Source organism: Cottoperca gobio, chromosome 20 (genome assembly GCF_900634415.1).
Source record: "Cottoperca gobio chromosome 20, fCotGob3.1, whole genome shotgun sequence".
NCBI classification, from domain to species: domain Eukaryota; kingdom Metazoa; phylum Chordata; class Actinopteri; order Perciformes; family Bovichtidae; genus Cottoperca; species Cottoperca gobio.
Window position 1 is genome coordinate 3,464,253 of NC_041374.1, and position 27,294 is coordinate 3,491,546.

General features: G+C 42.1%; 3 protein-coding genes across 5 annotated transcripts; 2 read left to right on the top strand and 1 right to left on the bottom strand.

Moving 5' to 3' along the window:
* The first annotated feature begins 631 nt into the window (after positions 1-631).
* u2surp (U2 snRNP-associated SURP domain containing) lies at positions 632-9,796 on the top strand. Of its 3 annotated transcripts, XM_029457845.1 has the most exons (26): positions 655-699; positions 1,543-1,641; positions 1,773-1,884; positions 2,004-2,131; positions 2,228-2,298; positions 2,455-2,546; positions 2,705-2,740; positions 2,845-2,927; positions 3,168-3,333; positions 3,426-3,637; positions 4,037-4,080; positions 5,710-5,814; positions 5,910-5,976; positions 6,106-6,269; positions 6,383-6,545; positions 6,640-6,719; positions 6,819-6,906; positions 7,007-7,144; positions 7,263-7,452; positions 8,084-8,164; positions 8,278-8,329; positions 8,423-8,567; positions 8,661-8,771; positions 8,857-8,984; positions 9,067-9,243; positions 9,327-9,796. In XM_029457845.1, exons 1-26 carry the CDS (start codon positions 655-657, stop codon positions 9,460-9,462), a joined length of 2,913 nt encoding a protein of 970 aa, XP_029313705.1. In that variant the 3' UTR covers positions 9,463-9,796. The 3 variants fall into 3 exon arrangements, with proteins under 3 accessions (XP_029313706.1, XP_029313705.1, XP_029313708.1); XM_029457846.1 differs by lacking the exon at positions 2,705-2,740 and having other exon boundaries at positions 632-699; XM_029457848.1 differs by lacking the exons at positions 655-699; positions 1,543-1,641; positions 1,773-1,884; ... (5 more) ...; positions 3,168-3,333; positions 4,037-4,080 and having other exon boundaries at positions 3,451-3,637.
* On the bottom strand, positions 9,484-27,261 carry acad11 (acyl-CoA dehydrogenase family, member 11). Its single transcript, XM_029457849.1, has 20 exons — positions 27,037-27,261; positions 26,805-26,904; positions 26,240-26,365; positions 25,896-26,057; positions 25,631-25,795; positions 25,403-25,544; positions 25,128-25,249; positions 24,784-24,890; positions 24,237-24,348; positions 23,813-23,890; positions 23,189-23,327; positions 22,411-22,518; positions 21,563-21,661; positions 14,839-14,908; positions 14,186-14,271; positions 13,985-14,057; positions 13,610-13,763; positions 13,338-13,454; positions 10,102-10,211; positions 9,484-10,014 (listed from the first exon to the last, which is right to left on the bottom strand). The coding sequence occupies exons 1-20, from the start codon at positions 27,156-27,158 to the stop codon at positions 9,900-9,902; spliced, it is 2,307 nt and encodes a 768-aa protein (XP_029313709.1). The 5' UTR covers positions 27,159-27,261; the 3' UTR covers positions 9,484-9,899.
* On the top strand, positions 16,404-19,222 carry ackr4b (atypical chemokine receptor 4b). The gene is made up of 2 exons (XM_029457853.1): positions 16,404-16,494; positions 17,880-19,222. The coding sequence occupies exon 2, from the start codon at positions 17,887-17,889 to the stop codon at positions 19,000-19,002; it is 1,116 nt and encodes a 371-aa protein (XP_029313713.1). The 5' UTR covers positions 16,404-16,494; positions 17,880-17,886; the 3' UTR covers positions 19,003-19,222.
* Positions 27,262-27,294: the final 33 nt, after the last annotated feature.

Consider the following 27,294-nt stretch of genomic DNA (forward strand, 5'->3'; position numbering starts at 1 on the left):
TATTTCCCAAGATCTCATAACTCAGTACCTGCAATGTGCGGAACACGTAGGCCCACTAACCAGATGTGGAGTGAGTGATAGAGGACAAGTGTGACCTGTTCTTTTATAGGAATGTAAATGTATACCCGCTTGAAACATCATTACTGATAGGTGTTTCAAATCCCCGTAGGCTGTGTGTTGTCAGAATAATGTGCACAGGTAACGTTAACAGAGTTAGACTACTAGATAGAGATAGACTAAGAGCGACAGAGAGAGCACCACCTGCTGGACCTAAATATGCTACACGCAAGTACTTGGTACATATTTTATTTTCATATATAAAATTGTGACTGGAAACATATTAGGATCTTGCAATGTGCATCTAACGTTATGCCTATGAGAAGATACACATTTTTACCATCTGTGACAGCAACAATTTGGGATGTTGTTTTAATTGACCATGCAAAACGAAATCATGTTTTATCTTTCAAAATAATTTCCATTTTCATACACATTTCAGTTTTTTGTTCATGTAAACATGACACTAAAGACGAGAGTGGCAGAAAAAAATAAGTTTAGCCATCACTGATTGAGTGATCGATTGTGTCGCCTGGAGTCTCACGTTTGCCGCTATCTTGTAATCGACGATCGACTTTTATTTTAGTTCAACAAAAGATGGCGGACCGAACGCCTGGTGGCTCTCAAAAAGCTAGCGCTAAGGTGAATTTACCGTATGACTTACACTAGTTAGGTCTTATCTGTTGTAATGAAAACAATGTAAATAATATTATCCCTGGAAAAACGTTGACCATTTACATATTATAGCCTGCAAGAGACTAGAGTTATTAGTGTGCGCAACGGTTTCAGCTAACTACCGATGAGCTAAAGCTATCCTTTGGCTCTCCGGCCACACTGGCTATTTTAGCTAAGCTAAGCAAGCTAAGTGATTTAGCTACCACAAGAAGGACTAGTCAGGGCAATTGTCCCAGAAATTAATATTGTTCACAAAGCTAACCAACTGATACTGACATAGCTAGTCATCAGAACAAAGTGTAGTTGATATATGTATGAATTTCTAAGTAGTAACTTAAATGTAATATTTTGCAACTCGGGCCTAAATATTTGAGCTAGCTTCTCGTAACAGTCATTCCCCGCTAAATGCTGTTGTTGGCGCTGCATCGTATACCAGCTTGTTAGGCCTCTGGCTAATGTTAATTAATTGTAGCTACATCCTGATGTCTGGTTGCAAATAAGTAGAAACTCTACAGTTAATACATATTACATAATGACTATCAAAGGTTTGGGGCAATGACCGCTAACTACGAGTGGACACAACCCACTTCACGGTGTAGTGTGAGTAACGTGTTGTTACGGTAATGGCTCCCGCGTAACCTAACTTATCTGTCAATGCGCTTTAGCTATCATCTGGATATTAATAATAATACTTTGAGCAGTCGTGATCTGCGTGATTGCCAGGATATGTCATGTGCACACACATTTAGATTTATTGCGTGACTATAAAATCCTTGTTGAAATCCAACCATACTTTGTTGACATCTACAGGCGCAGCTTGAGAGTAAACTGAAGTCTTTTAGCATTGGCAAAATGGCAGTGGCAAAGCGGACCCTAAGCAAGAAGGAACAAGATGAAATAAAGAAAAAAGTATGTATTTGTTTCCTTTTTCTTTCCTTTTTTTGTGAGAATATTGTCTAAATGATTTATTGTAACTAAGTACACATTGTTTAAAGACGCTTTTCTGTCATTTGTTGTATTTACTTTGATTCTGTGTTCAGGAGGATGAGCGGGCAGCAGCAGAGATTTATGAGGAGTTTCTTGCTGCTTTTGAAGGAGGGGATGGCAAAGTCAAGGCCTTTGTCCGTGGTGGTATTGCAAATGCAACAAAAGGTATTATTATTTACAATATGCATTTCCCAAATGAATTGTATAATTTTTTTAAATAAAAAGTGAAATGTTAATGTGATTGTAGAGGAATTCATAACAAACGCACTCTTTCACCTTTTCAGAGGAGACAGCTGCTGATGAGAAGAAAGGAAAATTATACAAGCCCAAGTCACGTTTTGATAACCAAACCAAAAGCACCTTCTTGCCTTTGGAAACACCACCTCAGTTTTTACCAGTAGACAAAAGACAAGTAAGTATTATCACTGTCAACAAGTGGCCTCTTGTTACTGCTGTAATTAATAATGCTTTGTTTTTCGACTGTGCTGATATTATTTGTGTATTTCAGGCTGTAAAGAAAATGTCTGAAAAGGAAAAGAAGAAGAGCAACTTGGAGCTCTTCAAAGAAGAACTTAAACAGTAAGTTTCAACACATACACGTGTTAAGCATTTAAAATGTTTAGGTTAGTGGTAACTGGTGTTTCATAGCTGTTATGATGTGGTTCTAAAAGTATAAACGTTGTAATAATTTGTACACAGCTTGTATATAATTGTGCTTCATGCTGTTTCCTGCAGAATACAGGAGGAGAGGGATGAAAGACACAAGCTGAAGGGACGCGTTAGTCGTTTTGAACCTCTCACGGGCACGGACGGAAGACGTTCCTCTGGTAATTGTCTTTTAGCTGCATGACTGTGTTCCTTGAACTAACTAGGCCTGAAATGGCGCCGCCCTGCCCGCCTTAATCCACCTGACCGCCCCTGCCCCACCCCATTTATCCACTTTTGCCATGAAACAAAATTTAAACTGCGTTTCTGCTTCTTTTAGCGGATGGTTCTTCAAGAAGAAACCGTCCGTCCAGTGGTAATTTTGTCTTGATATAGTGGCCGTGTATCTTCATCTTGCTTAGAAAATGTTTTGTCCTCTTAGACAGCAGCAGGAAATTCTCCTCTTTTCTGTTTCTGCAGTTTTGGATGATTGTGCGCCAGGTTCCCATGATGTTGGAGACCCATCCACGACTAACCTGTATCTCGGAAACATCAATCCACAGGTGAATTTTCATCCTAAAGTATATGAAGTAGAGAAGAGAGACTAAAGCACAGACTGATGTAGCTCTGCTATGAACAGGAAGACTTGAGTGTTTCTTCGCTATGGGTTGACTCTAAATACCAAATTGAAATCAGTTGTTTAAGCCCTTAATTTCAAGAGGTTATGTTGTGCAGATATTTACTTAATGTGCATTTATCAAGTAATAATATTCTCCATGTATATCTCTGCTTTGTTTTTTTAGATGAATGAAGAGATGCTGTGTCAAGAGTTTGGCCGCTATGGCCCGCTGGCCAGTGTGAAGATCATGTGGCCGAGGACGGACGAGGAGAGGGCTCGGGAGAGGAACTGTGGCTTTGTGGCTTTCATGAACAGGAGGGATGCTGAGCGAGCACTGAAGAATCTAAATGGTACAAAGCTGTATTTCTTAATATTTACTACATAAATGACATACTTTCTTTCCAGCCATTGTAAATATATATATATTTTACTCCCGTTACAGGCAAGATGATAATGAACTTTGAGATGAAATTAGGATGGGGCAAAGGTGTGCCCATTCCACCCCATCCCATCTACATCCCTCCTTCCATGATGGAGCACACACTCCCACCGCCTCCCTCTGGCCTACCCTTCAACGCACAGCCCCGGGAGAGGCTAAAGAACCCCAATGCTCCCTTGCTTCCTCCACCTAAAAACAAGGAGGAGTTTGAGAAGGTAACTTAGCATGTCAGCCTAGGATTTTCTCATGGGTTATGGCAGTTTTTTGTTAATTCAGCTGGTGAGATTTTAGCCTTTTATAATAAGCAGTCAGAACAGGGTTTAATCCAGTTGTTGTGATAGTTTTTGTCTTGCTGAATTAAACTAGTTTTGCACTGTATATCAAAGTGTGGGTATAATGAAATGTTAGCGTGTGGAAAATGATCAGTTACAGAGAGGTGTTTATGGTTAATGAATACAGAGTCAGGGGTGTTTGGCCTCTAGTAAAACTGACAGCAGTGAAGGAAAGTTGTTGTCTATTTGCACTTTAAAATGCATTTTTTATATTTTTCACCTGTTGCCTTTTTAACAATACTCACATTCTATGTTTATTATCTGATGTGACTTCATATACAGACTCTGTCGCAAGCCATAGTCAAAGTGGTTATCCCAACAGAAAGGTACATGTTTTTCTTTTTTTAAATTGGTGTACAAACTTAGAAAAAACATCCCATAATGAAGCTGAAGTTTGATCAGTTGATCACTGCATGCTACAGGGGGATGGTCAGTATGGGTGAGCAATGGTTGAGGCTGTTGTACAATGTCATCATATTAGTAGATGGAATAATACTGACAGACAAGTTTGTTTTCTACCTTGCTCTTTCACACTCCACCATCACTCATATTTCCTTTTTTAAATATGTAGCAAAACATCATTATCGTGCTTATTTAATGTGACGTTTAGAGACAAACATCATGACTTCAGTCCATCACAGTTCCACTCCATACATCAACATCAAATTGTGTTTTTCAACGTTAGTGACATGTTACTCTGCCACATACATAGTCTGGTGATTCTAGATCTGTAGTGTTCTGCTCTCTGACCATTGCTCACTCGGACCGTCTACCCCCTTGGCCTCTGTCACTATCGGGAGCTCAGTAAATCTGGCCCCTGCCAACAAATCCAAACCTGCCAGTATTAGTCTATATATGACCTTTGACATTGGCCTTGGTGAGCAGCACAAGTTGAACTGTCTGCAGCAGCGAGGGACCTGAAAAGCATCATGGGATGGATTGGGAAAGTATACTGAATTTTACCCCGCCATTGGTATGATCGGCTCCAATACAAGTAAATGTTATGTGTTGTCAAATGAAAGACATCCTTTGTCTTGTTGGCCACTTTAGGTTAATTATATGCGGCCTGTACCATGTATCTCCCTAAAATGGTCACAGAAGAACTTAAGTTATTCCATTTGCACTGTATTCAGTCATTAACGACTCCAGCAGCAGATGTCATGTTTAGGCCAACAGTGTAGTACTGCGTTGGTTCTTCCTCACTTCACATTAGTCAGGAGATGAGTGGGAATTGAAAGGCACTGTATTGACAGTCTTTTCAGTTTATACAGTGTCTTGTCAATGTCTCGCTTTCCCAAGTTCTTCACCTTCACTTGTTGTCTATTTTCTTTCAAATTTGAATCTAGGAAGATTTCAAAGAAAGGGTCCAGGCAGTGCAATGTAACGTAAAACCTGTTGCACTGTAGCCTTAAAAAAAAGACACTTGAAAGTATTTAATCACAATAATAAAGAACATCTGCTCATGTGAATTGTTTAGTTTCTTTGAAAAGTAATTCTTAATTAATATATTGTAACTGTCAGTTGTAATTTTAAGTTTTGATTTTTGGCAGCATTCATGTTACTGTTACTGTATATCGGCTCAGAGGCATAGTCAGTTACATTTAATTTATGCCTGGTCACGTGACACTCTTTGACAGTTGTCTCACTTCATCCTTCACAGTAAATGTGTAATAAATGGATATTATTGTATATTTTGGCATTTAGGTGACATCGCCTGCCAGGCACATTTATAGCAAGTGATGCCAGCTGTTCAGTCACAGCCCACTGCACGTGACGTTGTGCAGTTATGCCCGGCAACACTTGTTTAGTCATTAATGCATCATGTCTGTCAAGAGACAACTGTCCTGAGTGTCAAACCACCAAGCACAAATTACACTTTTAACAGACAGGTTTTTGTAGTGGTCAAGAGTCAGGCCAGTCTGAATCCGTTTGCTTTAACTGTGTTTTTCTTGTAGGAATTTGCTCTCTCTCATCCACCGAATGATCGAGTTTGTGGTGCGTGAAGGCCCAATGTTTGAAGCCATGATCATGAACAGAGAAATCAACAATGCCATGTACAGGTCAGTGAAAGTGCACGTCAGTATGTATAAATCAGTTAGCTAGTTTTTTTGCAAAGTCGTGATGCATTTCCTCATGTTTCTGATTTTTCGTCCAGGTTTCTATTTGAGAACCAAAGCCCAGCACACGTTTACTACCGGTGGAAGCTCTACACCATACTACAGGTTTGATTTCTATGTTTCTAATTGGTTTTGAGCAGCACAACATTTCGGTGGTATTCATCCCACATTGATCTGGGATCAAAGTCCAGAAGGTTTTGTTTTGATACTAACTGTAAACTATTACTTGTCCAGGGTGAAGCACCAGTCAAATGGAAAACGGAGGACTTTAGGATGTTTAAGAATGGCTCCTTGTGGCATCCGCCGCCTCTTAATCCATACCTTCATGGTCCTTATGATGATGGGGAGGAAGAAGAGGAAGAGGAGGAGGGAAGCAAGAAAGGCTGCTTGAAAGAAGAGTAAGACTATTTCCTTAAGGCTTAAACTCTATAATTTCATGATTAATCAATTGTGTTAAAATGCCACTCTGTCGGTGAACCTGCAGTTCGATAGATTTACTCTCTTTCTGCAGAGAGCGAGACAAACTGGAGGAGATGCTGCGTGGTATGACTCCCAGGAGGGGAGACATAGCAGAAGCCATGTTGTTCTGTCTCAGCCACGCCGAAGCAGCTGAGGAGATAGTGGAGTGTGTCACAGAGTCTCTCTCCATCCTCAAAACCCCTCTTCCAAAGAAGGCAAGATGTAGCGCTCCTCTCAGAATGTTAAATTCTGTGGTTGATGTTCTGGTGAAGTTTTTTAAAATGTTCATTTTTCTCTCTCACTTTTCAGATTGCACGGTTATATCTAGTGTCTGATGTGTTGTACAACTCTTCTGCCAAAGTGTCCAATGCGTCGTACTACAGAAAATAGTGAGTTGTGTAATTTACCTTCTTGGACTTTATTACACAGAAACATCAATTGAAGATTCCAGTTTCAAACGGACATTAATGCTCTTACCCTCTTCACAGTTTTGAGACAAAGCTCTGCCAGGTTTTTGCAGACCTCAACTCAACATACAAGTCGATACAGGGCCACCTTCAGAGTGAGAACTTTAAGGTACCAAACGTCCAAATGTTGCAAAGTAATTTACACCATCAGTTTGTCACTTACAACATGTCACTGAACCATCCTCATCGGCTTGTTCTCTTCGTGGCAGCAACGAGTCATGTCATGTTTCCGAGCATGGGAGGACTGGGCTGTGTACCCGGACCCCTTCCTCATCAAGCTGCAGAACATCTTCCTGGGTCTAGTTAATATCGCTGCAGAGAAGGAAGTCCCTGTAGTCATTGTGGAGGTAATGTAGCAATACTTTACCATCGTAACATCCTCAAAATTCTACTGCAATATCTTTTGAGATCCAAACCTATCCCACGAGTTACTAAAGTCCTAGCTTGTTTTTTTCTGTGGCTCAGGCTGAGCCAGCAGAAGACATCGATGGGGCTCCAATACGGGAGTATGTAGATGGAAGTCTGCTGGAGGACGTGGATGGAGTGCCGATTGACACAGGGCCCATTGATGGGGCTCTTATTGACGGAGCCCTCCTGGATGACCTAGATGGTGTTCCTATCAAGCCCATGGAAGAAGACATAGATGGGATACCTTGTGAGTTGTGCAGCGGCAAACACCGGGTGTTCTTTGAGGGAATTGCTAATGATGACCTACATGTTTTACTGTATGCACTTAGAAAGTCTTAATGAGCAGAGTATTGGAAAGCAAAGAAGCTGATGGAGACCGAAGTGATGTCTTACGCTGAAGGTTTATTAGATCTTGTACATGGAGAACAGATAATGAACAGTACAAGCGAGCGCAGAGATGCAGTCACATTCCCCATCCATCCTGCCAACCAGCCTCCCTCGATATTTATCCTAAACAAGGCCTTTCCTTAAATTGTTTACCTGAAGATGGATCACCTAGATGGCTCCTCAAATCCTTCTCCACTCAGTCACAGCACCTCCCTGACCTTGCCAGTCTGAATACTCTGGGCCCATCTGAACTGTTATCTTGTAGCTGTGGGCCGTCGGCAGACTAAAAGATGAGCTGTACGTCTTGGAGAGATGACCTGACACACTCCAGACGTTATCATTTGACCTCAGGCCAACATGAGAGGGATAGTTTAGGATCAAACGTCTTTTTAATATATGTATATAGTAATGGATTCGTCCAAAGATTACTTAATAGAATGTCAAGAATAAATGTGTGTCTCAACTTCTTGCTATTTTCATGTTTGTTACAGTGGATCCGTCCAAGGAGGCAACTTTCAAGGTGGCACCTTCGAAATGGGAAGCGGTGGATGAGGCAGAGTTAGAAGCTCAAGGTGAGACCTTAAAGTGACATCAAGCTTGTTTTGACTATATTAAATACATCATTGTCAGTCCTAGTTCTGTTGTGTGCATACTTAGTTGGTTATTCTGTCTTTTTGTTTCCTAGCTGTGACTACTTCAAAATGGGAGGTATTTGAACAGCCAGAAGAAACAAAAAAGTGAGTTTAATTATATGAGCTGTCTTTTGAGGATAGTCTGTTCTGCGAATACATCAGTGCAGCCTTTTAAATGACCTGTTTTCAACTCTGAAGGAATGATGACAGTGATTACGATGACAGGAGCCCCCGCTCAGAAGATAACCCGAGCTACTTCAACCCCATCAGAGATGACTCAGATGTTAAGGTCAAGATGTCTGAAATGAATGAGGAAAAACGCACAAAGCTCAGAGAGATAGAGGTACTTTATAACAATCATAAACCTCTTATACTATACACACATCATATTCAAATGGCATTCATTGTGTTGACCAATTTCCTCTTGTCCTTCCAGGTTAAGGTCATGAAGTTCCAAGATGAGCTGGAGTCTGGGAAAAGGCCCAAGAAAACTGGGCAGAGTATTCTGGAGCAGGTGGAGCACTACAGGGACAAACTACTACAAAAGGTATGGAGTTGGGTTCTGCAGATTTGTACTAAAGATAATATCAAATACAGGGATTGGCTGATTTATTGTGTCCCCTTAATTGTAGGAGAAAGAAAAGGAGAAACTTGAACGGGAGAAAGAGAGGGAGAAGAAAGAAAAAGAGAAAGCGGAGGCACGGTTGAAAGACTTGAAGAAAGAAAAAGAGAAGGAGGACACGCCAACCAGGAAAGAAAGGTAAGATAACCAGTGGACAGGCTGCTGTGTCGTTCTAGTATTTGAGAGTGTGCTGACACATTTTGTCCTCTCCTGTTGATAGGAAACGGCGTCACAGTGGGTCACCCAGTCCGACGCGGAATAGCAGCAGACGGGGCCGGTCGGCCTCTCCCCGTTCAGAGCGGTCAGAAAAATCCGACCGCTCGTACTCTAAAGACACATCGTCCCGCTCCACCCATAAAGACTCCCCACGATCCAGCATCAAAAAGTCCTCCAAGAGGTAAGACGGTCAGGTTTTGGTCCATCCTACCTTGCAATAATGGAAACATTTCGATATAATTGTAATGTCCTGTTTGTGTGTAGATCTCCCTCACCTCGCACACCCAAACGATCCAGGCGGTCGCGCTCCAAGACACCCAAGAAATCAACAAAGAAGTCCCGCTCCAAATCAAGGTCACCTCATCGGTCCCACAAAAAATCAAAGAAGAGCAAACACTGACAGTCTTTTTCCTTTAACCTCCAAACCAGCCTATTTCCCCTCCCCTCCCCATTCTTACCTTTTCTGCGCAGTGTTGTATAAAAGACTGACTGGATGATTTGGCAGCTGAAAGTCTCTGCCCAAATGTTAATGTATAGACGATGAGTGGATTGCATGGGTTGCCATCTGGTGTATCAAATGGATGGGGCCATTGTTTTATATTGTACAAAAAAAATAATGTGCTCGTGTGTCCTGATTCCCCATCAAATCCCAATGGAATTCATCCACGTGATGACATATTCATGCTGTCATTTTCTGTTTTTGTAGTTCACATTAAAAAAGGATTCCTAAGAAACAAGTGTCATTTTTAAACCATTTTAAGCAGAAGTAAAATGTATACAAGCAATTTAGTCATTTAGTGTATTTTGGTAACAAGCTGTGGCCATATGATGAGTACTTTACAGCTTGGCCTGAGCCTTCTTCAGTTGATCCCTCAGTTCCAGGTGAGCGATGGAGGAGAGGTGCACCTCATCTGGCCCGTCAGCAATGCGTAGAACCCGTGCATATGAATACCTGAGGAAGAATGTGATAATCCTGGCATGAGGAAAGAAATTGGTGAATTCTCGTGTGTGTGTGGGGGAGCAAAAAGAGTAAACTTACATCTGAGCTAGTGGGAAGTCTCCAGACACACCTGCACCTCCATGTACCTGTATAGCACAGTCCAACACCTTACAGGCCATCCTGGCTGCTGCTACCTTGATCATAGCAATCTAGGAGAAAGACCAGTAAAAAATAATAAGCTTAGTTCAAGTTCCATTACAGTCATAGTAAAGCATGTCTAAATAAAGACAGTATATCACAGGGGTGTTTAACTAAAATGTTAAGAGGTCCAGTTAGAGAACATTTCCTCAAGCAAAGGTCCGGAGCATCATAATGTCTCACGTGCGTTATGTATTAGTGTGAGATATATTGAAGTAGCCGAGTAGCTGTATCAACGTCTGCACGTCAACAGCTGACTGTCAAATCTAATAAAGAACAATTTAAAAACATTTAGACAATAATTATTGGGACTTAACATTGAACTATACAGATATATATAATACTAGATATGTATAATGTTCTTCTCAGGCTGCATTTAAAAATAAAACAAACAAAATAGCTTTTGAAAAATTGTGCATCTTAAAATAAAGTGCTTAACTTTAGAACGATGATGCTGACATGTTTTAGCTTTATTTTGTCAAAAAGCTCATCTTTTTGTTTTCCCTCAAGTAAAGTTTCAGCTCCTGCACTCCTTGACGGCCCCCTCCATCACTAAATGTTTTTCTGTGTTGACCCAAAATCCCAGCAACTGAGGGAACATTCATGAGCATGTTGGTGCCCGTTAGTGACACATGCTGTAAGGGAACATTTGAACTGCCGGTGGTGCTAGTGGAAAAGTCAGATGATCACCAAAGTCTTTAGAATTCATCCTCTGGAGACGATGCATGTCGATATCAAACTTCATGACAATCCATCGAGAAATTGTCAAGATATTTAGCATAACATGTAAAACTCACGTTGTCACTATCTTCATCACCAAAGCACAGAGATACACTTGTGACCACATCACCCCCGTCCTCTACAAGCTCCACTGGCTCCCCATCCCTGAGAGAATTCAGTACAAGATCCTCCTCATAACCTACAAAGCCCTCCATAACCTGACCCCATCCTACCTGACTACATCCCCTCTGGACTGAACTTTAGACTGCAGGCACCCCACTGACACAGACCTTTATCTCCTCCCATGGACACCACATGTTACATTAATGCATTTGTCACAGTGACGCTCATCTGTGGGACTGTATCTCCTCATACGCCGCACTGTGAATTACACATTCCTCTGACAATGCAATACAACTTCTAAAACTGCACAGCTCTTCATTATTAAATCTCATATACTGTACATATTTTTCTCTCCGTGTCTGTCTCTCTCTGTCTGTGTCTGCCTGTGTCTCTCTGTGTCTGTCTGTCTGCCTCTCTCTGTGTCTGTCTGTCTCTCTGTCTGTCTGTCGCTGTGTCTCACTGTGTATGTCCGTCTGTCTCTGTCTGTCTCTGTCTGTCTCTGTCTCTCTGCAACTCACTGTGTCTGTCTCTGTACGTTTCTCTGTCTCTCCGTGTCTGTATCTCTGTCTCTGTGTCTGTATCTCTGTGTCTGTATCTCTCTTTGTCTGTCTGTGTGCCTCTGTCTGTGTCTCTCTGTTTCTGTGTCTCTATGTCTGTGTTTCTCTTTGTCTGTCTCTGTGTACATTTGTCTGTCTTTCTCTGTGTGTCTGTCTGTATGTCTGTCTGTGTCTCTGTCTGTCTCTGTGTACGTTTGTCTGTCTTTCTCTGTGTGTCTGTCTGTATGTCTGTCTGTGTCTCTGTCTGTCTCTGTGTACATTTGTCTGTCTTTCTCTGTGTGTCTGTCTGTATGTCTGTCTGTGTCTCTGTCTGTCTCTGTGTACGTTTGTCTGTCTTTCTCTGTGTGTCTGTCTGTATGTCTGTCTGTGTCTCTGTCTGTCTCTGTGTACGTTTGTCTGTATGTCTGTCTTTGTTTCTGTGTCTCTCTGTGTCTGTCTGTCTCTCTCTCTCTCTCAGCAAAGTGGACGCTACCATCGACATGCACTCTAAGGGGGTCTTTCACCGGGACATCAAATTAGAAAACCTCCTGAATGAAAGCAACTCTTCTACTCCAAGAGTGCGGGTGATAGACTTTAGCTGTGCCATGGATGAGCCTTACTGTTCCTTCCTTGGTTTGATATCTGGCTTCTGCTATTCACTCATTTGTCAACGTCTGTAATAATGACCTTCAGGTTCAAACAAAGCTTCTTATCGTTTTTCTTTCTTCTCCCTCAATTTTTCTTTTAGTCTTATGCCCCCTCCAAAGTGGTTTGAAAGCCGGACTTACCGGGCCGGTCCCGCCACGGTTTGGCGCGCTCTACTATTCATTGTTGCCTAAACATCGGCTTTTTACAACCATGAACTTCATCCTACAACACACACACACGCAAATCTATTCTTCAGATTTCTTTAGTTTTTTGATGGGATCAACGGCCCACTTAAATATTAATCTCCTGCTGTCCTTCTTGCTTTTCAGAAGCAAAGACTTTGCTGCACATGTGTCTGGAAAGTAACCCCGATGAGCGTGACGCTGGAGGAGCTACGGCTCCTTGTCCTCAGACTACCCAGCCCTCCACCTATCACAGGTCGCCTTTAACCCTTTGATACACAACATGGCGCCAAAGGGACCCGAGAGAGTTTTAATTGTAAATATCTTTGCAATAAATTACTTTAAATCATTCAGAATTCCAGGAAATCCTCAATGAACTTGTTTTTGATCACAAATTCTTATTTTCATTTTTACTTTTTGAATAAAGATATTTTTTGTCTCACTTCCCTTCTAAAGGTACAACATTTCCTATGTCAAGTGTTTCTTTGCTATATTTTTAGAAATCAATTTATTTAATCATTTAATATTCCAAGTATTCATTAAATATCTTGTTTTTGATGAACACAAATCATTATTTTCATTCACCCTTTCTTAAGTTATGAACTAAAGTAGTTTTTGTATTACTACACCAGGTTTACACACTGTATTGAACTGTGGTGAATGTATAAAATGAATGAATTAAAACGGATTAAATAAAAACATGAAAAACTTTTTTTAAATCATAGTATAGCATGTCAAAGAAATATCAAAAAGTCATAGTGTTTCGAAAAAATTCAAAGATAGTCATAGTATAGTGTGTCGAAAAAAGTCATATTAAAGTCATAGGCATGTCGAAAAAAAATCATAGTATAGTATGTCAAAAAATATCAAAAATAGAATTTGGACACAGCACTTTACCATGTCCAAAACAGACTAGTGATAGTTTTACCTGTTTGCGAGCAGCCCCACTGCCCACTTTATCCAGGGCATGTGCAGCATGCAGAGTCAGCAGGCGGGTCTGTTCTATCATGAGACGGCACTCTGCTATCCAGTGAGCTACAACTTCCTACACACAGAACACACAGGGAGGCATCTTTAGTCAAGCTGCATCTACAAATCTGTCCACTAGGTGTCACCAGCAGTTAAGAGCTCAATACTTGCTACAGTACCACAGCCCTGAAATTAAAGTTAGAGGAATCTCTGGGGTCAATGTTCACTTACATGTTGGTACAATTTCTTTCCAAATGTGTGCCTGGAGGCAGCCCGCTGGCAGAGCAGCTCCAGTGCCAACTCTGTCACACCCACAGCCCTCATACAGTGGTGCAGCCGGCCCGGCCCCAGGCGACCCTGGGCGATCTCAAAACCCCTGCCCTCTACCTGGAAACAAAAGTGTCGGACAGAAACCAGAGGCACAACAGAAAGTAAAAAAAAAAAGAAGTATCTCTGACGTAGTGACGTCATACACATAATTGTCAAGCCAGAATCACTTTGGAATGATAAGGAGTAATATATTTCAACGGCTTTATAAGTGAAACATGCTTCTTCAGAAGACCTAATGCAAGTACACAAGTGGACACACAGCGATGCAGTGTCTTACCCAGAATAATGTTGGCGGCAGGGACTCGCACATTTTCAAAGTGCATTTCAAAGTGGCCGCCGTGGATGGCATCTGAGCACAGAAACGAGGGAAATAACTGGTTAGTTTGTCATGTTTGCGTGCAAAAAGGAAATTATCGTTGTGGGAAAGCAGGAAAATATCAATAGCAACTTGAGATGTAACGCGAGACATTGTCCTACCATCCTGTCCAAACACAGTGAGCGGTCTGACAAGCTTTACACCCGGGGTGTCCATAGGGACGAGGATCATACTGTGTTGGCCATGCCTGAAAAACAAGTTTAGAATCAGAGCTTTAAAAGGAATGACACGTTTTAGTTTGACCTTAACATCTATTATTCCACAATAACCATTTTAAGTCGGTTTTTCGCGCTGCTCTAAATATGATACAATTAAAGTCGCCATTGCTGGGGAGAATGTTACTCATTCTTTGCTAACAGCGTTGGGCGTGTGCCTCGTTACCCTGCTGACAAAACAAGGAGGAAGTGTATTACACATCTTGGGTGTGGTTGTTTCTAGAGTTTTCTTTTCCATGTAAAACTTAAATGCCTCCAACTGATGAGGGTTAAACTGCAGGAGTGTCAACAAGATTAAATTGATAGATCTTTGTGTCACGTGATCAGGCAGGTGACAGGTGTTAAGAAAGCAAAGTCCATATCCATTATAATAGTGGCACAAAAGGGCGATGAGGGAAATAACCTCTCAAGTAAAGTGCAACGGTGCACTGAAAAGCACAGAATGACTCATTGGTAGAACTGGAATATCGCTAACAAAATCTCGGAATAATAAAACCTGCGGGTAAACACGACACTAAACACATAAGTGTTCTACTGACCTGCTGCTAGCATCCTGAGAAGCGCTCCTGCACATCACTATAGCCACTTTACACTGGGGATTGCCAGCACCTGCGGGGAAAAGTCAGAAATGCTTTGGTTCATTTTCATTAATGTATTGTTGCCTGTCGAGGGGGGTTTAACAAACATCAGAGTCTGAGTCACTGGACTAGTGACACATTGATGGCATGAAAAGGGCCGGCAGAGACAGTCACAGGTTGATTTACATTCCCCCAGTTGGATTCTTCCACATTGAGCAACATTTCTAGTTTGTGTTAGGGAAGAAACTGAACATGCACTCGAGTCTTCGCTGGATGAAATGCTTCTTTTATGGCTGCAAAAACTATGACAAAACACTGAGAGGGCAACGCCACATGACATATTGATCATGTTGATAATCACCCAAACGAGATACAGTGGAAAAGATGGTGTAAAATGTTGGAGGAAGTGCACAGAGGGATGGTGACTAAATGCAGAATACTTTGGAATTTCCCTCGGTGGGATTACACCTCCAGACAAACCGTCTCAAATGTGCGTCCCAAATTCACAGACAGAGTGACTGATGGTCTGACTTCCTGTTTAGATTTCTGTCGAAGTGGCAAAACTGTCCCCTAAGGACAGGACATGTGGACACCAGACAGCAACAGACGAGACAGCAACAGTCTTTGAATACTCCCAGTATGAGAATCACAGCACTTCAACAAACGCAATCTGACAAATGCTTACTCGTTAAACTCAGTGTCTGATTTCAGAAATGTAAACAAATGTGAAATGACTAAGCTTGGAATGTAAAACAAATGCACACCTGACTCCAACCCAGAAAAACCACATCTAGGAAAGCGTGTTTGTCTCCGGGGCATGTTGGGTTTTCTTGGTAACATAAGGTGATATGATACAAGGTGAGCCCTACTGTCATGCAACAGCCGTGCCCATACATGTTCTGTCACCTCTGGAAGGAGAAGAAGCCTTCCCAGCACACTAATCCGCCTCCCTGCTGAAGTGACAGTCAAACATTCTGTGAAATATGTTCACGTCAGCGTGAGATGCTGAAAAAACAAAATGCCTTTTTTCCCCTTTGCCAAAAATGTCTGACCTAAAAGAATTTACTGAAGCTGAGGTTATGTGGGTCTTTTGTGTTTGCACATTCTTTGTGCAAGAGACAAGGAACCGTATTCATTTAAAAAACAACACAGGAGGAAACCAAAATACTAAAGTGCCATTCATAAAATCTCAAGTTTAAAGCAACTTAAATAGAATGTTTTATTCCACTGAATCTTTCTAATGCGAGTGAAGTTGGTGAAGGATACACACACACACACACGACACACTAGAACAAACCACAATTGACAAGACACTTTGTAAATGGGACAAACAATGTACAACCACATGGGATGTTATTTTATACATCATTTATTTTCTCGCAGACATAAACAAAGTTCAGCCACCAGGGCACTCCCTGCTCAACATCTACGGTGAGAGATTAAGTTCACACACACACACACACACACACGTGTATGGAGAGCTACACGGTGGAGAGAGGGCGGGCTGAGGCAGAGAGTCATTTCAGTCCTGTGGTTCCTCAGGAAACTTCAGTTGTGTGAGATTAAAAAAGGACATCACCGACTTCACAAACCCCACGTAAAAGGAACAGACACAAGGTAAGAACATATTTTACTACAAAACAAGAAGTAAAACATCTTTGAGTGGATTTTATTTTGCATCTTTACTATATTATGTGCCGGCAGAGTTTTGTTTTATAGTATTGATCGGATGATATGTCAATAAACTAGCTACAACTGTATTTTACATCTACTCATTACACCATGCCACACATTGAAGAGTACAGTGCCTCGTTCCCCCGGATAGTCAAAGGTTCACTTTACTGTTCGCCTCACAGTCAAAGTCCTTGGGACATTTTATGACATTATAATAACCATAGGGAGGAAAATGATAAGCTAAATGAATTGTTTCTATATTTGCGGTTGTTCCTCAGTGTTACTTTATGCCACACTTCTGAACGCTCAATGACTTTAATCTTTTTACATTAAATACATTCAAACAAAAACTTCCAACACACAAACAAAAGAAGAAATACACTCAAACTGACTGGTGTTACTCTATATATATAGAAAACAGCTCAATCTTTAATTGTTTTGATGCCATTAGTTTCAGAAATGTTTGTTACACACACACACAGCAGTAAATCAAACCTATATCTCCAATCATGATCAGTTACAAACAAGACCGTTGCTCTTCATCACTATTGAATTATATATCCAGACAGAACTGTAATTCGACCTTTAATTAGATTTATTTTCACAGCACTGCATTCACTGAGGAAGGAAGGGGACGTTAACACTGCAGTGCTTCTGCACGAAAGCCTCACTTCAAAGTCCAGTTGAACCGGCACATGCCGTACACACTCAAAACAACTTCGTCATCTGTCGCTTCCAATATTTCCTGTCGCTCTTGAATTTGTCTCCCGCAGGCAAAAATGACTTAATTAAAAAAGAAATTGGAAGTAAACATGTGGGTGTGTGTTCACAGATCAGATAAGGATTACAAGCTGTGAGTGTGGAGTGTCCTACATCATGCTTAGTAGATGTTATCAGTTTGGGAAAAGATGAAGGCTTCATGATAAATGTTGATCTTTTTCCTTATTGCCGATATTAAGACGTTGTGACTGAAAAAAAGAGTCGTAAGCCAAATCCAGTGTGTATCCAACAGGATACAAACTCAATTTAAAAAAAGGTAATTAGTTGCTTTGCGAGTCCTCTTCGTGTTCACTGGGGTTACTCGAGCTCACACACACAGTTCAGACACATGTTAAGCCATTAGGGAAGCCATGCAGAGAGACTCCTTCTCAGAAAGAATTCCCTTTTCCTGTTTCTGATGGAAAGCAGATCATGGTTTGTACTCTGCTGTCGTGTTGAATAACACACAAATTAGACGTTTATGAAAGGGATTATATAACCCATATATTACAACATGTAAAAAATGACAAGTTAACGCTTCCCTAAATTGTACTTTTTCTTTTCTACAGCGAAGAAATGGAAGATTTCTATTATGATGACGAAGAGGACTCCAGCTTAAATGACAGTTACGACTACAGTAACGAACACAGTGTTTGTGACAAGGAGACTGTGCGCTCTTTTGGCAGCGTCTTCCTCCCGGTCATCTATGCCTTGGCTCTGGTGGTGGGCCTGGCTGGGAACGCCCTGGTAGTGGTGGTCTACACATCAAGGCTGAGACTGCGAACCCTGACCGATGTGTGCATCCTTAACCTGGCCATTTCGGACCTGCTGCTTCTCTTCACCCTGCCTTTCTGGGCGGCCGATGCCGTCCATGGCTGGAAGTTGGGTTCGGCAGCCTGCAAGCTCACCTCCTTCATCTACAGTACAAACTTCAGCTGTGGCATGCTGCTCCTGGCATGCATCAGCGTGGATCGATACCGCGCTGTAGCCCACAATCCAACGGGCAGGACTGGGACAGGCCGCCGGGTATGGAGACAGTGGCTCCTGGTGTGTGTGGTGTTGTGGGCTGTAGCCATCTTTCTTGGCCTTCCCGAACTCATCTTCTCCACAGTGAAGCACTCCCACCACAGGATGGCCTGTACAGCAGTCTACCCGCCCAGCATGGCCCGACCTACAAAGGCTGCCCTGGAACTGCTGGAGGTGACCCTTAGATTCTTGCTACCTCTCCTGGTCATGGTGGTGTGCTACTGCTGGGTAGGGCGGGAGCTGAGCCGGGCAGTTGGGGTGCGGAGAGACCGAAAGTGGCGTGCCCTGCGCGTCCTGCTGGCGGTGGTGGCTGTGTTCCTGCTCACACAGCTGCCCTACAACGTGGTCAAGCTGTGGCGAGCGATGGACATCATCTACATCCTTGTGACCGACTGTGAAGTCAGCAAGGGTCTGGATCGAGCTATCCAAGTGACGGAGAGCCTGGCGCTGGCCCACGCCTGCATTAACCCCGTCCTCTATGCCTTCATCGGATCGTCCTTCAGGGGACATGTCCTCAAAGCTGCCAAGCACCTTGGACAGAGACTTGGGAGACACCCGAGACACGGCAACGAGGAGCCGACAGTGGAGATTGCGCTCAACACGCGCACTCAAACGCAATCCAAGTCTGGTTCAGAAGACCAAGACACCAGCACCTTCACTATTTAAGACTCAAAACACACATCTACTTTCCTTTAAGCACCTATACAAAAGTGTAGGTCTGTATATATATTTACACCATGTTACCATTATAAGAGATAGACTACCATGTATAATAATTCTTATTGTAATAAATATATACATGTACAGTGACTTTATATGCACTAACGAAGCAAAGAATTTTGTATAAATTATGCATTTTGTTAAATAAAAGACAGATTTTCAGTGACGTGCATCTCCCAACATCTGTTTATACGCAATTAAATGCAGATGCTCCGAGTACTCCTCTGGTTCCTCACGACAAATACATTTCATCTGTACAGTCTGTGCTGCCTTCCATGAGATCATCTGCCTCTCATTTTATTACACCCCATGGCTTTGGGTTGGGGATGAGGGACGGCTTAATTGCACAGTGGGCGACAGATTAAGTCGAAAAAACATTCGGCAAACAAAGAGAACAGCCACAGCAGGAAGTACCCCTCCATGTCATTGAACGGGAAACAACTTAAAGTCTGACTGGTGTCTTTAATCTTCCCCCCCCCCCCCTTTGAATGCAAACTGTATGCTCAAGCTTATACATTCACTGCATATCAAATATAGGCTCAGCTCATGGGATGGCCACTGTCCAAGAGTTAACAGTGCTTTACTCAAGCCTGTGTACTGCAGAGAGGGGTCAAAGCCTCCTGACCAGAGCCATGAAGATCTTTGTTGTTTACCAGTCTGTCCCGCTGCAGTACCTGTTACTCATCCTCTCCCCGCTGTAATGGCTTACAGCTTGGATGCGTGCGAGCTGAAGAACAAGCTAGCTGCCTGGAGACCATTGAAACTGTAGCCTAAACGTTTGTGTTTTGTTTTGTCAGAGGAATGACGGGGTCCCGCAGGAATTATGAAGTTGTCACAAGACTAAATAGGTAAAGAAGGAACAAAGCCAACGCAAAGCTCTGACATTACAATCTGCAATTTCGTTTGGATTAACGTAAAATCAGACTTTTCTTAAAACAGTAAACGATCATGTGATTATTGGCATGACGCGTCCCGACATTATTTACTCTAAGAATCATACGATTGTTTAATTTAACAACAAAAACTAAATGATAATGATTTATAATACGATTCCATTCCACCAGCAGCTACTACTAATAATGTTTAACACGTGCACGTCGCCTGTGCTCGGCTGTATGCAAATACAAACTGTGTCTATGACTTAAAGACAAAAGATTGCAGGTCTGGGAATCATTTTAGCACATTATCATAGCTTCCACACCACAGAGCCCCGACAGCATCTACAGTAAACACCCTCCCATCCCATCGCTCCTCTGAGCAGCAACAAAAGAATTTCTGCGTGGAACAATACATATAGTACACACTGCGCTGATCCTCCTCATACGTCGTGAAGGCAGCCGAGGGCCTTGGAAAGACTTTCAGGAAACACCCGTAATGTCAGCGAGGACCTGGCAGCGAACACTTGGAACATTTGATACTTGGAAAAAATGAGACCATAGCAAAACATTATCCTTTACAATAATTGCAATGTGTTACTTCCCCTTTCATTATACATTACAAGCAGATCGAGCGTCTGGACACGGCACGGGACACTCTCACAAACCAAGGAGACGCTTTTTAAACTGGTAGAAAATATATTTCCAAGGAGAAAGAGTCTAAGGAAAAAACAAACCAGCAAAAACAACAGGCCACTGTTTTCCTTTAAACTGGGAGTCAAAACCTCAGACCACATCTGTGTCAGCGGAAACATCTGGAATATCTTTCGGTCCACTGAGATTTAGGAGGTGCACGATAAACATTTAAAAACACTAATACGAGTTTTGGAATCCTAAAATGCTTAGTTTTACGATGTTTGGGACTTAGTTTGCAGAGTACTTCTCTGTGTCATACATGTTGTTTGGTCTTTTACCAGGAGAACATGAACTAAACTCATTTACAGAGCAAAGACGGGAGAAACTGCGCCATAAACCACCAGTCAACTCGGACTATAGCGTCAACAGCGAGACATCTATTTACATTTACAATTAGAGGTAAAATGTCAGTTGATGAACACACACACACACACACACACACACACACACACACACACACACACACACACACACACACACACACACACACACACACACACACACCTTGTGTGTTGAAGTTTGAATCCGTGACCTTTTACTGGTCCAACCGGCCGCCAAACCAAAAGCGGCTCTGAAACATATTTTCCACAAAATAAAATGGATCCAAGATTGTTTTCAACTTTTTTTTTTTTTAAATTGTTCATGTTATTTAATGTATGAGTCATCTGCCCTTTTCTGTCATCCACATGTTAACAGTTTGGGTGAGCATGTATCTGTAGTGCTTTGGTACAGCATCTTGATTACGTTCAGATTTGACCTTTTAAAACATTCTTTACTTTAAGGGGCCTTCGACACAAAGCGACTCCCTGCTGTTTTATTGAGTTTCCGGCTCTTTAATGTCAATTTCAGTGCTAAATGGACCGACAACAGTGTCCTGAGTGGGATTATATGCATGTTTTTCCTTGTATAACCAATGGAAATAGAATTGGACATACCACTGATCCACCATTTCTTGCCGTCTATGACGTAGCTGTCGTCATCCCTGCGAAGTGTGCACTCCATGTTGGTTGCGTCACTGGAGGCCACATCAGGCTCTGGGGAAGGGACCACAGGTCAGCTTACAATACACAACATTCAAAGTGTAACTCAAGTAAAAAGATACTAAATCAATGAGAGGGTTTTAAATATCCAATCTCCAGCTTGAGGTTCCATCTTCTCCAAAAGTCTGGATTCCAGCTCAAACCACAGGCAGAGTAGTTCAAATAAATAGAGTGCACTCACACCCTCTTCATCCTCAAACTCTACAGCAGATGACTCAACGTCACAATTGTTTATCAGCACAAGATGGAGATTCAACCAGTGTAATAAAATCGAGCGCACCGGTGACAAAGAACACCATCAAAACACGAGTGATCACCATCTGTGTTTACATCATGGGGAGGTTCACATCCACTGTAATGACCTGCCACGGTTTCCAGGCAGCGTGGAAAGCAAGGGGGAGAAAACAGGGAGAAACTATTCACAGTGACGAGTGTTGGCTGCTGGCATGTATCATCTGCAAAGTACTGAGACGGCAGCGACCGTGCTACAACAGGTATATTCAGGAATCAACTTTAGCGGTGCCTTGTAAGACAGAACATTGGTCCTGAAAGGTGCTTTCAATAAGTGTTTCAAGATGCTCTCTTAAGCCTACACACAGTAAATGACTTGCGTCGCTTACACTTTCTCTCGTCTCCACTGAATATGGCATCTTTTATAGATTTGTGAAGCACAGTGAGCCGTAACACGAAGCACATATTTGAAACCCTTCAAATGACGCAGGAGGACGTGGTCATGGAATTACCGGTCATACAGAAGCAGGAGCGAATCTCTCCTCTGAGCAGAGGCTCCAGCCATTTCCTCTTCTGCTCCTCACTGCCAAACATGTGGAGCACCTCCATATTCCCCGTGTCTGTGGAGAAACATCACATCAAATTCTCTTTTCCGGGATATTATGAGCTAAATTGGGGAAATAATATCCCCTCCAGGACTTTAATCCTTCTGTTTTAACTTTATCTGACTGAAAAAAGGGCCAATTTGTTTTTTTGGAGAAAATAGACACATAATTGTTGGATCCAAATCAAATAAAAGGGTTTAATCTATATTCTTGCAAGAAGGAGCTGAGTTTATACATACAAAGGATGATCAAAACTCACACACAGATTGTAAGACTGTCGTGTTTGCTCAGAGAAACAACCGTCTCTGCTTCTACATACATACATACATACATACATACATACATACATACATACATACATACATACATACATACATACATACATACACAAACATCAAAGGACACACTTATTCAGATTGGAGGGGTCAAAAGGAACACATCTATTCAGAGAGATCGTCTTTGATGTTTATTACTTGTTTACAGCAAATCACAGATGTGCCCATCAATCACCTGATGATCTTTTATTGATCTACAGTTCATCAGCAGTTTGTCCCCTGCTGTGTTTAGCCCTTAGTGTCACCTCTTGCCTTTGCTGTGTTAATCACTTAGTTACTGGATCCCATCAATAATATTGTCCATGGCCTCGAAATGATCTCAAAATCTGAGAGGATGTAGGATGTGTTACCAGGAGCCTGGCAGTTGAAGACTTCGGGGGCGAAGAGGCAACGTCCAGTTTCCTCTGCGATGTAGGCATAGTCCAGCTGACTGAGCCCACTGACCGCAGGCAGGAATAAGTTCCACAGCCCCGCTTCTCTGGCTTTCACCTGCGCACACACACACACACACACACACACACACACACACACACACTTTCTGCTGTGTCTTCTCTCAGCAGTACAAAACTGTTTCTCACATGATATGCACTCTTTGAAACAATTCTGTTAGTACTTTATCGTATCATTTAGCTAAACTCACAATGTATTCCCCGACAGTGTACTATTTATATATGTGCAAACTAAATACTTCTTTCAAAGTAGAAGCTGATGATGACAATCAGAGCTCAGCAAGTTTTAGCGGATCAGCAAAGACACAAATAACTGTATTTAAAGTTGAATTTGAGCCGTTAATGACGGCTGCAGAGCAGGAGGGGCACCGTTCAGACGCGATTTAACAAAACTTGCCTCTTGAAGCGGCTCGATTGATATTGAAGGAACACATCTAATGATATTATCTTGAAATGTCCTTTTGTTCACTGTTAAATATTGTTTGATTGCATCAAATTAAACAAAAGTAAAAAATCTTTACACACCTTTAGATCCTCTATCTTTTGGGGGGCATGCCACCTCTGTGGAGACTGAGCGTGTTTACAGTAGTACTCTGCCACTTCCTGGAGAAAAACAAATGTTCTATTGCCATGAACAGGGTTAGGGTTACTTAATGTTGTAATGTAGTTATTTCTGCAGGTATTTCCACAGGAGAAACAAATCTGAAAATACACCCACTGCTCCCACACATGCAATCAAACTAGATTTGCAAAGCCACGGTGGCGATTCTGCTTCTGCATGCAATACAATTCATGTAAATCAATAGAATCCTTGTTTTCTCGCTCCAATGAATGAATCTCGAGTGCATGAATGAGCTGGTGTGCTCCGTCAAATCTTTTCATGCGACAGTTAAAAGTCCATCTGGGCAAACGAATCTCTCGCCTGTTCTCGGCGGCTCTGGGCACTGACCTCCTGAGCAGGAAGTATGTATTGTCTCATGAAGTCTTTGACCTGCTGGAGAACAGCCTGACCTTTGGCTGACTGGAGGAACAGACTGTCTTCTGTTGGACCCGTGACAGACCTGGCAACAAAAACACATCTCACACTTGAAAAAGTCAACAGGGAATATCGGAAGCAGCAGCTGGATGCCAAATGCAGCAGGTGGAATCAATCTGCTTCCCCGTCGACAGTGAGTTTAGAAAATATTCCATTGATAACATAATGTTTGGACTTTCTAATGCTGATAATATCAAACTCTACTGCTGCTTATATTAGCCTATTGATGCATATTACTCAAATGAATACCCAATTAACAATATAGGACTTTCATTAACTTCCATCATACTCAGTGGGTGGTGGTGACATCTTACGCTTAAAGTTACACCAGCGAAGGAGATAAAAAAAAATACATCTAACATCTTCTGAAAGTCATTGATGAGTCACTGTATTAATAAAACAGCCCTTCTAAAACAACAACAACAGGCACCTTATTATGCAATGCTATTAGCCAACCAACCTCTGTGCAAGCTGCAAAGCAACCTTAGCCAAGGGCTCCACACACTGGCCGAACTGATCTGCATTGGGAGCACTGGCATTACCTCTCAGGTGGCGTGCATAGACCCCCTGAGAGATAACAATAGTGAATAAAAAAAAAAGGAGAGTGAGACATATTACATTAAAAGCTAGCCGGATCCATCTAGTTCCCTCTGTGGTTAAGACGATACCAAGCAATTATGAGACTTCTGAAGTATCTCAACGACGTAAAACCAGTTACAATTCACCTCCATTACCATGTAGCGTGCAGTATATATCTAAAAAGGTCAAATAGGGATACAACTGCAGTTATAAATGGGTACAAACCTGGACGATTGCTGCAATTTTAAAGACAGACAAGGCCAGGTAGAAATTCAACTGCGGCAAAGCACATGGGATCCCCCGGCATCGGCAGTAAATGGAGATCAGGTCATCCACAGTTGGGATACCTGCTCATTGGAGAGAAGACAGAAAAAGGCACACCAATGAGTGGAACGGATACTGTGTCTTCAAACATATATGTTTAGACGAAGATGTCAGAGCTCATATATTTCAGCCATTTTCTACACGTGTCGTGCAGTTCAGGGTTGTTATTTGCTTACCTTCTATTCCTTTTAAGCTGCCCAATGTGCTGACGATGTTCATACTTTTAGGCCAGTAGTGAGGCATGAGGAAGTAGGCCAAGTCTGCCAAGGGCTGCCCGGTGGTAGACAGCTCCCAGTCCAACACTGCGATCACACGTGCCTAATGACGGATGATCAGACGCACTTTGTAAAGCATCACAGTCACACGAGGCTGACGGGTTAGAGTTATTATCTGAGAAGTTGTACCTCTGTTGGATGGAATACCAAGTTGTCCAATCGGAAATCCCCATGTACAAGCGTGACCTCGTTATCATTGGCTGGCAAATTCTTCATCAACCAATCAGACATTTCATTCATGGCTGGGATGTCTCTGTGGGCTGCTGCGCTGTACTGCTTCATCCAGGTGGACACCTTTAGAGATGGGAAGCCAATTTTGAATGGTCTCCACTCTAACTCCCTTTTTCCAGAGAAAATCTGTATAGTTATTTTTGATTCATTGTGTTGCGCTCACTTGTCTTTTGCAGTAATCTGCTCCTTTTCCGTAGCCTTCGAGGTTCAGGGATGCCAGGTCCAGTGAGTGTAGCTTTGCAAACACTTCCACTGCAGCCACATATAGAGCCGTTCTCTCTGCTGCACTCACTCCAGGGAGACGAAGATCCCTGAATATACGCCCCTGCTCAATAGGGATGGATAAGCAAGAGTGTTTTTCACAAGAAGTATCTTTATATGGTGGTGAAGTGCAAACGAGGATAAGTCCAATTGTCATCTCTTATCATTAGAGTATAGAGCAAAGGTCAAAAACAACAATAAATATATTAGATACAGGGACACGTGGCCTTGGTAGCGCAAACTTACTCTCATATGCTCCATTAAGTAGAAGTCTGTTCCAATGACTTCAGCATCAGTGCAGTGCAGGAGAGGCTGAGGTACGGGGAAGCCGGCAGAGAACAGGGCCTTCTGCACCCGATACTCCCTGTCTATCTATAAACAAAGTCACAAACATCCACCATTGTATACTAAAACAACACCCACACTGTGAGCACATCACAGATCCCACACCACCCTAATAACTTCCTGCACAGACTACACAATATGTAACGGTAAATCCTTCTGGGAAAGAACCGTGCCATTTTAATGTCTGCAATTAGAATACATTTGCAGACAGCATTCAGTTGGTACACTTATAATTAATTAATTCTAAATAAGTGTTAGCTTAACCTAAAGAGGGTGGTGGTGCACAACAGGTCATCTGAACATGAAGAAATATGATTTTATTTTTTGCAAGAATCAGAATTATGTAATCAGATTGCAATTATTATTATTTTTTTTAAATAGCTATAATCAGCCGAGACTACATCTGAAAAAATGTGCATTAGTTACATTTTGATTGTTTTGATCATTTGTCAAATCTTAAATTTACCTTGTGAGCTCCTGGAAGCAGCTCACCTGAGGGCTTCTTCCTCAGCACATAGCTGTTTGAGGGCGTTTGGATTAGGAAGGTTGGGTTTGACTGACCAGTGCTGAAAAGACAACAGGAAGCTGTTAGCGTGTTATTAGTTAGCTAAACATGATTTGACTGACATTAAACTATTTGCCTTCACTTGTTTGTTTAACAGTCGCTGATATTTTTTTTGGAAACAAACTACTCTTACCTGTACTGTCTGACCGTGAGTGTGTCATTGTTTGACACCCGTGAGTTGACAGACAAATATCTTTGAAGTCTGCTAACACTGAACTTGTGTTGCTGTCGAACAGGAGTTGTCAGCTCCTCCATTGTAGTTAGTTTACGAGTGCATTAATCATTTGCAGGTGCGTCGTTGAGCTAACTTTCGCTGTGTTTATAGTCGTCGTCGGACCGTTTACGTCTGCACACACCAACGTAATGTCCTCAAGAAATATATTTACGATAA